This window comes from Dromaius novaehollandiae, chromosome 1 (assembly GCF_036370855.1).
Source record: "Dromaius novaehollandiae isolate bDroNov1 chromosome 1, bDroNov1.hap1, whole genome shotgun sequence".
NCBI classification, from domain to species: Eukaryota; Metazoa; Chordata; class Aves; order Casuariiformes; family Dromaiidae; genus Dromaius; species Dromaius novaehollandiae.
Genome location: NC_088098.1, coordinates 53,991,042 through 54,001,277, shown reverse-complemented (window position 1 = coordinate 54,001,277; position 10,236 = coordinate 53,991,042). Strand labels below are relative to the sequence as shown.

The window sequence follows — 10,236 nt, the reverse complement described above, 5'->3', positions numbered from 1 at the left end:
CAAGGGGCATGCAGGAGGGATGCACAGAGGTCCCCCGATGTGTGCAGGGCAATGAGAGGACCAGATCCCTGCTCTGCTCCTTCAAACTACTGCAGGCAAAAAGGCGGCCCTGAGGGGCCCACCGCCTGCTGCAGGAGCCCATCATCTCCCGCACACAAGTGCTCCCTCGCCAGAGCCAGCCCGGGCTAGGGCCTGTGTGAGGCTCCTGATTCATCACGCTGCCACAGCTCCAGCGAGTCGCAGCAGAGTCGTCGTGCCCCTCCGCAACCAGAGCCAGCATTCAGCCCAGGCGGCAGCCGTCACGGCCAGCCTTTGTCCCAATCTTCAGAGCAGTGCCGCAGCGACACCCCACGTTTGGGGGCCACGGGAAACAGCCTGGGCTGTTCTTCTCTTCCCCCAAAACCAGCTCTGCATGCAACGGCCAAAAGCCAAGGCAGCACCCAGGCCCTTCACGGGGGTCTCCTGGGGGCCCGGCGCCCTCTCTGTGTAAATTCACTGCTGCCCATCACCCGTGTCGCCCCTTCCCCGCGGCCGGCGCGCTCAGGGGCAGCGCGGGGGGCGAGGCAGCGGCTCCTTCCGCCACACACTCCGGCTCGGAGCCGCATGGCCGCGCGGAGCAGCACCGCGCAGGTCCGCGGCGGGGCCCGGTGCGGTGCAGCACAAAACGGCGGGCGGGGCCGCGCCGCGCCGCGCTCTCCCGCCCTCCCGGCGCGGCACCGCCCCGCAGGGGCCGGGCTGGGCCGGGCCGGGCCGGGCGGCGGAAGGGGCGGGCGGTCGCGCGAGGCCGAGGCCGAGGCGTGAGGCAGCCATGGGCCGCAAGAAGAAGCAGAAGGGGGCGAACGGTGTGGCGGCGCGGCTGGTGGTGACTTTCGACGAGGAGCGGCGGAGGTGAGGCCGAGCGGGTCCTGGCAGCGGGCGGCGGCCCGGGTGCGCCGCCGCCGGGCTCCACCGGTGGGGCACCACGGCCGTGGTGGGGCGGTGAAAGGCCCCCCCGGGGGGTGCTGAAAGCTCCGTGGGGGAAAAAGCTCCTGTGTTTGCAGGGAGTACCTGACCGGCTTCCACAAGCGGAAGGTGGAGCGGCGAAAGGTGGCCCTGGAGGAGATCAGGCGCAAGCTGAAGGAGGAGCAGAGGAAGATGAAGGAGGAGGTATTCTCCCCCCTAACCGCCGCCCCGGCCGGGGAGCCGCGGCCCTGCGGGTGGTGCGGGGTTGCGGGAGGGCTGAGAGGGGCGAAGCCGTGGGGCAGGCCTGTGCCCACCGCCTGTCAGGGATTGGGGCTCCCTGCCTCGCTTGTAGGGGGAAAGGGTCATCCTGGGCAGAGGAATGGGAATGCATCGGCAGCTGGTACAGTAGAGGTGCTGCAGTGACCCTTTTCCATCCTTCAGAGGCACAAGGAGTACCTGAAGATGCTGAGTGAGAGAGAAGAGGCGCTCGGTACGTGCTGCCTGCTTGTAGGCTTTGCCCCATCACAGCGAGAGGAATCCAAAGTTTGTGAGAAACGGGAGAGGTGCTGAACCGGCTGGGAATCTCACGGTCTGTCACACAGAGACCCTGGCTGGGGGTCGAAGACAGAGCGGAAGCTCTCGTGTGGCCCGGCAGGGCTCAATCCTTCATGTCTCCCTGAGAAGCATGGTAGCAATCAGAGTAGTGGGCTGAATGGTGAACCTCTCAGCCCCTGGTCCCTAGTCAGAAGGGTGATCAGGTATATTATAGAGAAGGGAAAAAATAGGATGACATCCCCAAACTGTTATGGGATTCTCTTCTGTTGGAGAAGGCGTTTGCCTTCCACGCTTGCAGTGGCAGTGTTTCAGCCTCTCTGCCCTTTAACCCCATATGGAAAGACTGTGTCTCTTTTCCCCCGACATGGCAATGTAGGAATGAGCATAAGCCTAGCTTGTGAAAAGCTGCGTGCTTTGTAGCGTGGGATTTTTTTTTTTTTTTTTTTGCCTCCCCAGATGAGGTTGATGAACTGGAGCACCTGGTGACGTCGCGGACGGAGTCTGTGAACATCGACCACCCAAACCACATTGTAACAGTGACCACCATCAGTGACTTGGATCTCTCGGGCACACGCCAGCTGGGACTGACCACCCCTGAGGTACAGCCTCTTACTGCCTCTCTGGTTGTATCAGCCTTGAGCCTTCCTGTGGATGGCTAGGTAGGGCCGATGCTCCTTGATTATATCAATAGATTTGCAGCTGGCTGGGAGCACAGATGAAAAGGGAAATTCACAATTTTTGCATTCTTGGCCAATGTATATTGGCCTCCTAAAGAGGAGGAAATGTTCTGCATGAAGGGCTTATTCCAAACCTCCCTGGAATCCTTTGCTATTCCCCTTTGATGTAATGTTAGTGGAAGATGCAACAGGGCTGGATGAGGAAAACATGCCATTTTCAAAGCAAGTACAACACAAGCAGCAAGAATGCAGGCTTCACTGCGTGGACTGGCCTTGACCCCTTGCCTGTATGCTGTCCAGGAAAAACTGGTATTAGGGTTAAGAGGAATTTATTTATGTTCCTCTGCTTGGACCACAAATAAGGAAACCATTTGGTTCTGGTTATGGTACCTTCTATTTCAGAACAGAATTTAACTGAGCTCTCATATTAGTTTCACAGAGGCTTTCAGGCACTACTTGACTTAAATCCTTTTGGTCTTTACAAGTTGCGGTTGGATTTCAGCTCTTTGAAGAGATGTCCATATTGGGCAGTTAACATTTAAATTTGTAAGGGCATCTTCTAATCTAAAAATCTATTTAAAGAGGTTTTGGTAGTAATTACAAAACAAAAATAACATCTTCACTTCATAGTTCAGACTTGAATTGCATAGTCACTAAGATTCTGCTGAAGAGTTGGATCTTAGAGTGGATTAAGGTATTCCTTGCTGGCTGTTCCTTATTTGAAGGGTGGTGGTAAGAAACATGGAGACTTGTACAGCAAGGGATGTGGAAGATTTAAAGAATTTGGTCCATAACTAGATGTTTCACAAAGCAGGATGAAACCAGGAAGGCAGTAGAAACCCTCAGTTCACCAGGTACTGCCTGTTTTAACGTGTCTATGGGGATTTTCTTTTTCTTTCTTTTTTTTTTTTTGTCTCCTTTCTAAGGGAAAAAGTATCGGATCAGAAGTAAAGGGGGAAGAGGTTGTGAACAAGCCCACAAGAACGCTTCCCAAAAAGTCCAGAAATCCCTTCCTGTCTGAAAAGTATGTACAAACTTGTTCAACACTGCTGCTAGGCTTTGCAAGCTGTTCGGAAGCATCTTGCCCAACCTGCGTTCCATGTGGGGACGGGGAGAGGATGCTGTACTGCCTGGCTGCCTGTGGATAGGAGCCAGCAGAGGGCACTTGCAGAGCGTGAGTCTTGCTGGGACACTTCATTCACAGCCTGGAGTCCCAGCTAGCTGCCAGGCTTCTTATTTTATTGAACCCTGGTGACAGTAGCAGGAAGATGCTGCTGCAATGCAAGGGTGGGCTTTGCCCTGAACTATGAACTCAGTCCTTCTGCTTGATGGATATTGCAGGGTGCAGTGTTTCTCTGGGATGTAGGTAAAAAGACTCTAAAGCTTAAAGCTCTTGCATTCCGCACATTTTTCAGTATCCAGGGTTTACAGCTGCTTCAGTGGTGCAGAGAATTTTTTAACTCTATGGTGTCTGGACTGCCCATTGCTCAAAGAATGCATTTTGGTTATTACTGCATAATGTAGACTTAAAAGCTTTTTGTCTCGTCAGGATGATGCCCAACATGGTGGGATTCTCCGGGGGTTTGCAGATGCTAGCGTCCTTTATGCTAGGCCATGCAGGGCTGTCCTGCTATTGTGGTGTCATCTTGCTCCTGCAGATTTTGGTCCTCAGGCATTTCTTTCTTTCTGCCCTGCACAGGATCTCATCACTCACTGCCTCACTGCACATGCACAGCCAGAAAAAGACGAAAGGAAAGCGACCTCAACATGGGCAAGGCCCACGCAAGAAAATCCAGAAGCCCAGCACAAGGCGAACCACTAAGACTCAGCGCCGGAGACTGACTGGCAAAACAGGACGTGACCAAGATTAAGGGAAGAACTAGTGCTTGCACCAGCAGTTGGGACAGCTTCTGCATCTGGCTGGTGGCTCCTTATAGCCCATTTGTCATGAGCAAGGGCCTTGTTTACTTGACTTTCTGACCAGCGATGAGTCCCGCTTAGCTGTCCTCTCACCTCCTCATCTGAGCGCTGGCCAGGGTCATTGGACGCTCTTCCCATTTGTTTGTGCAGTGATCTACAACTAAGAGCTTGGGTGCTGTGGAAACTCTCAAAACTTCTGCTCGGGTTCAAGCTATAAACTAAGTAAGATTCTCTGTTTAGCACACAATCCTCCTGTCCCTGGACCTTCCTTTCCAGAGCTGATACTTGGCTTTATTAAAAGAGAGGATCTAGGGTTGAATGCAACAGGCAAATCACTAGGGAAAGTTATGAGACTAGGAAGAGTTCTGCTTCCACTTGTACACAGTGCCTTGGTGTTTCATAGAGGCATGGTTTCATGGTTTCTCCTTGTCTTCATTTCTTTTCCAGTGCCACAACTGAGTGAAGGGATGCTTTTTTTTTTTTTTTTTTTTTTTTTTGGGGGGGGGGGTACCTATCTCAGGTGAGATTTGGTGACTTTGAGTAAATTTTTATAAAGTCTTTCTGCTAAGGGGGGGGCAGGGGGAAAGGCATGTGTGATTTATCTGGAGTGGAACAGCAATAGTGCTAGTATCAATATTGACTAGGAAGAGGGGAGATAATTCCTATTGCTTAAAGGATCTTGAAATCCACTGGTGCTCAGGAAAGAGAATAGCCAGGAGCTATTTCTGTGGTATACAGAACTAGCCAGAGCAGGAATGGTTCATTTCTTTGTCTGCTGAATGAGCTGATCTTAATTCCGATAGCTCAGAGGAGTACGAAATCCCTTAATGCCCTTGCTGTATGTGTGTGGCTCTCTCCATGATGGGAATGGCAGAGGCTGCCTTTCACCTCAGCACTGTTGCAGTGATGAGCAGTTGCCTTTCTTCTTGGAACCTCAGTACATGTGTTTTAGCATGGGTGCTTCCAGCAGGAAAGAGCTGCTTGCACAGTTGGAGCTGAGGAATGCCAGTGACAAAACTGGGAGTGAATTCTGTAAGGAAGCTAGGAGACTGAGCCTAGGCAGTATGCTGACCTGTTGCCCGGAGTATCTGTAGGAAATGGTGTCCATTGTGCCTCTGTCAGCTCTTTACCCAGCCATCTTCCCTGGACAGGGCCTCCTCCCTTGCCACATGTGTACTGTGGAAGAAATGACGAAGGGAAAAATGGTCCATGTGGCCAAATGCCACACCAGAAAGTTGGAAACCTGGCACTGAGTGAATAGGTTTCCCCATGCCTGAACCTGTGAGGGAGAGTAACCAGTGCCTGAGGCTTCATGAAGGAACTTGGGAGCAATCATGATGGCCAGCAGCCTCTAAAGCAAGTGGTGTTTTCCTCTCTGTGTGTTGGAGGCAGAGAATCTTACTTAGTTTATAGCCTGTATGATCTCAATCCTTTTTCAGCAGCTACACAACTTATAGTAGAGCATCTTCCTCTGGAGGGAGCTGTGTGATGCACAGATAATTGCAGTAAGGAATGAGGCACTGGGGTACTTTCTGGCCTTACTTCCTCCTCAGAAAAAAGTAGACAGCAAGGAGGGAGATTCTGTTACCCCATGTGGTGCCCTGAGTACTGGAACTCTGCACATCTCAGCCTGGGCTGAGACTTGGCACACTCGGTCACTAATCCAGAATAGTCTTGGTCACATCATGGGTGTTCAGCATGTGTGGTTTCCTTATCTCCAAAATAGGTGCAATGGCTTTTCCTGTGCTGTCTGTGAGAGTGCCAGCTCCAGAAAGCTCACGGGGTTTAATGTGCTACCTTACCAGTTTTCCTGGCTTCTCTTAGGGCCCTTGAAAGCTGCAGTAATACAACTCGGGGGCAAGGCTGAAAGTGTCTTGTATCAGAATTGAATCTCATCCTAGGTGTGTGTCTAGGACATGCCATATGCAGAGTACAAAGCATTTCTTATTCTGATTTGGAAATTATATGCTATAGGGCTGTTCTCAGGCTGCTGGGTTTTAGAGGTGTATAGGGAGAGAAGGAGAAGGAAGTTCTGTTTGGAGTGATGCACCATGCAAAGGGGACTGTGGCTCAAAGCTGGAGGACAGTGTGTGACACACTCAGTTGGGGAAGGCTGTGTTGTTAGTTTTAGTGGACAATATAAAGAAACTGCAGAGGCAGGTCTGGAGGAATGAGTAGTAATGAAGATAAGACAATTTGGTTGGGTCAGTTCACCACTAGGACAGCAGCAGGTCTATGCTGTACAGCAGCTTCTCCCCCAGACATTGTGCCTTACAGAGTGACAGTAGGCAGACTGAGACTTACATTTACTCCTGACCCAGGAGTTTGCTGTAGAACTGGAATGGCCATTTTCAAGGAAGTTCACAGTTCATGTATTTTTCACAACTGTAAAATCTGCTGAAAGGTGGAGTGTGAACTTGGAGTTGGGTTGCCTTCCTGAGCCTGTACAAGGCCTGAAATGGTAGCTGAGACAGCACTGAATTACCTCATTATAATCCTAAAGGGATGTTAAGACTGACCTCAACAGCACTTCAGTGTTGATTTTTGTTATTTTGTTGACAACTGATCTAGAAGAATCATTCTTCTAGTCGTCTTTTTCCCTGGCCCTAATAACTTCTGAGTCTTTCCTCAAGTGTCACTTAAAATCTCCAATGGCCTCTCTTCCATGCTCTGAAAACTCCCAGTCCCTGCTGGAAGCTGTGTTTTCACATTTAAGAAGAGAGGAGAGATTAAAAAAAATAAATAAATAAAAAAAGGCATATGGAAAAACTGAAATCAGAACTGTTAAATCCTATATGCAGTTAACAATCAGTATTGCTCACCCTGTCATTGATTTCTCCATTTGATTGATTAAAGCTTTATTTTGTAACATAAATTACTGACTCAAAGACATCAGGCGAGCATTGTTATGCACAGGGTTTGGAATTGGGCTACCCCAGAATATACTGGATCAAGGATATAAGTTTCCATGTGCAAGTTAGTGTATTAAGTATTTGCCAGATGCATCACAGTTCATACCAGGCTGTGTCTTGCACATCTTGCAAATCATTCTGTGATTTGTTGCCCCCCGCCCCCCACCTTGTTCTCAAGATGGATTTGAGCTTTGTTGATGGTTTTCTCCCAGCTGTTCACAAACAAGTTCCAGCTGCTCAGGAAGAAGCTGCTTCCAAATATAACATACCTGCAAAAATCAGCATGCTAGTGCGGCCTCTCCTCTGAAAAGGAAAAGCAGTGACCAGTTGCTCCATATGTGCCCGTGAGCTCCCCCTTCCTCAGCTTGTGCACACACTTAGCTTCACGCTTGGCTCTGCAGATAGGCCACCACAGGCACCTGCGTTTTATCTGTGCTTGTGCCCGACGGCTTGCACAGAGAGACACATAGTGGGGAAGCTTTGAGATGGGCTGCTACGTTCAGGTTTCTATGCTTGATAGATTTTGCTGGCTAGACTGCAGTTCTGCTCACGTGCACACACAAAAATATAATTGGGATTACAGAAGATCAGAACCTGACTGGGAACCAAGAGGGTCAGACAGTTGTGGAAAAATAGGAGCACAGTGCAAACTAGATATAGTAGCAGCAAATGTATGAGCTATGCAGTAATCATTGCACTGTTTGTTGCTGTTAACAGCCCTGCAATTGCATGTCTGGCTCAAGGCTGCACCCAGTACAGTCCTGCTACTGTTTCCAGCTTTGCGTTTCAGGAAGGACCTGGGGGAAGAAGTTAATGGGAGAGTTACAAGAGCTGTTGGAGACTAATAGAATAACCGGGGTGGCTTGGGAGAGACAGGGCTGAAGAGTGGATTGTGAGCTGCCCTCACTGGGTATAACACAAAAAGCCTTTTTTAACCCACACCAGAATCGGGAAGAGTAGTAAATTGAATTGTAGCTGGGGTAATTGAGGATCGCTATTAAGAAACTTTCACTAGCACTGCTGAGGTTTAGCCGTGGCTTCTGCTCAGCAGGGTGAAGCCCAGCTTAGACACACACCTCCAGAGGGGTGTTTTGGGTAGCCATGACCTTACTACGATGGAGCCGAGGTGTGGGCACGGTGGCCGCAGGAGCTGCCTGGGGGCTGTCACCGCTTGGAGGGGGTCCAGCCGAAGGGCCGGGGCGTGGCGGGGGGGGGGGGGTGGACGAGCTGCAGCCCGGTGCCCCCCTCCCCAGGACCGGCCGCCCGCCTCGGGCCGAGCCGGGCCGGGCCGGGGCCGCTCCCGATCGATCGCCCTCCCGCTGCCACCGACACGTGGGTGCTGGCACACATGGGCGCCGCCGCCAGCCACTCAGAGGGTGATATTCAAATCGCTGCTTGGCGGCAGCCAATGAGAGATTCGGAGGCGTGGCTTCGCGCCCCGCGTTTCCCACGGCCAGCTTGATTCACCGGGGAGCTCGGCGGGCGGCGAGGTGCTAGGAGCTGCTGGCAGGTGCAGGTACTGGGGACACTGGGAGGCACTGGGTGGCAGTAGGCACGGCCGCCTGCCTGCCTGCCTGCCTGCCGGAGGCCCAGGGGAGAGCCTTCCCGGCAGAGGGTCCCAAGCATCCTGTGGGAAGTGGGGAGCAGTGCTTTGCCCATCAGATTATGGGTGCCATGGGCCCTGGACATGGGTGACAGTCAGTGGGAAGTGATGTTGGGGTTTTTCTTTCCATGTCCTCTAGCAGGTGAATGCCATGCTCATGTCCAGGGTTTGGCATGGCAACTGAGCTGAGAATATATGGCCCAGTGCAAGGAGGGAGGCTGTGAGGTTGGCATTGGTGCAAGTTGCAATATTGCAAAACGAGTGCACTAACAAGCAAAATTTATAGCTTGGTTTTGGTGTTGACAGTTATCAATGGGTGTTTCGGAGAGCAGCCATAATCTCAGTCAGCTGCTCTGACTCAAGTGTCCACGTTTAGAGGAGTGGTGGCATATTCACGTCAGCGATGGACTGGCTGCCTTTGGAGCACAGCTTTGGCACAGCAGGGCAGGGGAGATGATGACGGACAGGATGCTCTAGGGAAAGTCAAGACATAAGTGCAGAGCCCATCTCTTGTGCTAGCAACACTTGTACTTTGCACTGTTGCAAGTGACTATCCCACATGTCTCAGACATTTTAGTGCGATCAACAAGTTTAGAAGTCTCAGTGGGTTTCTAAATTTCCTGAGTTGCCTATAGATACCCCTTTACAAGTAACATAGTCATGAAGAAAGGTTTCCTTTTTGTGCCTTCTAACAGAGCTTGAGGTAAGGAAATTTCTTTCAAGCAGAATATCAGGATGTGAACATCTTCTCTCAGTTCTCAGGAACTCACAAATTGGGATGTGCCAGCAGATATTTGAGTATGGAGTGCAGTGTCCCCTTCTAAAACATATATGGGTCACACTGATGACCTTGAATCTTGATACCCTTTGATTCCAGTGTTGCCAGCTAACAGCAGCAAACTTCAGTCTGGGAATAAAATTTCTGCTTCTGAAGGAGCTTGAGGTCAGGGGATTGAAAGCTCTGGTTTTCTGCTTCTGTTCCTTACTACTTTTCCTTCCGGCTGCTCCCTGCCTGTAGCACATCAGCCAAAGCATCTTTGTCCCTGCTATGGACTATGTCGGGTTTGTTAGACGATGTGCCCTGTGAGAGCTTTGAAGCCAACACCTTTGCAAAGAGCCTGTGCCAGCACTGCTTCCGAGTGGCCGGGGCTCACCAGCACGCTAGCCAGGTGAGCTCCACCGTCCCACCTGGAGGCTATGAATACTTCATTAAGGGCCCCTTTGTTTGGGGTTGGGACTCCATACGCCTCTGTAGATGTGGAAATCTCCAACACAAAGGCTCAGCCAGGCTTTCTAGATGTCTTTGGGGGAAGGCTGAGTGGAGAGAGAGAGCCTTCCCAGCCAGGGAGCATCCACCATTTAACTGTGCCCACTGGCTGGTGTCAAGCCCAGACCAGAGCCCAGAGCCCAGACAGAGCCAGAGCTGCTTTAGCAAGGAAGGGCTGGACATGGGGCATGAGCTTGATACCTCCTGAAAGAGAAAGTAGAGTTGTTCCAGATGCCAATCCGTGTGGATAAATAGTGAGAGGGAGGGAAGGGGGGATCAGCAGAGCAGGCACTGACCCCGGTCTGGATTTAATCCTTGCTGAATCCACCTGCTGGCATTCGCAGCCCTCCTCCCCAGGCC

General features: G+C 51.4%; 1 protein-coding gene across 1 annotated transcript; it reads left to right on the top strand.

Moving 5' to 3' along the window:
• Positions 1–732: 732 nt before the first annotated feature.
• NOL12 (nucleolar protein 12) lies at positions 733–6,969 on the top strand. The gene is made up of 6 exons (XM_026112592.2): positions 733–888; positions 1,041–1,146; positions 1,384–1,432; positions 1,954–2,096; positions 3,101–3,198; positions 3,874–6,969. The coding sequence occupies exons 1-6, from the start codon at positions 809–811 to the stop codon at positions 4,043–4,045; spliced, it is 648 nt and encodes a 215-aa protein (XP_025968377.1). The 5' UTR covers positions 733–808; the 3' UTR covers positions 4,046–6,969.
• The last annotated feature ends 3,267 nt before the right edge of the window (positions 6,970–10,236 follow it).

What these genes read in the sequence shown, in the direction of transcription:
- NOL12 (XM_026112592.2), top strand. Translation starts at nt 809, where the DNA reads ATGGGCCGCAAGAAGAAGCAGAAGGGGGCGAACGGTGTGGCGGCGCGG. An exon ending in TTCGACGAGGAGCGGCGGAG is followed by an intron (nt 889 to 1,040) that starts GTGAGGCCGAGC and finishes CTGTGTTTGCAG; the next exon opens with GGAGTACCTGACCGGCTTCC. An exon ending in AGAGGAAGATGAAGGAGGAG is followed by an intron (nt 1,147 to 1,383) that starts GTATTCTCCCCC and finishes TCCATCCTTCAG; the next exon opens with AGGCACAAGGAGTACCTGAA.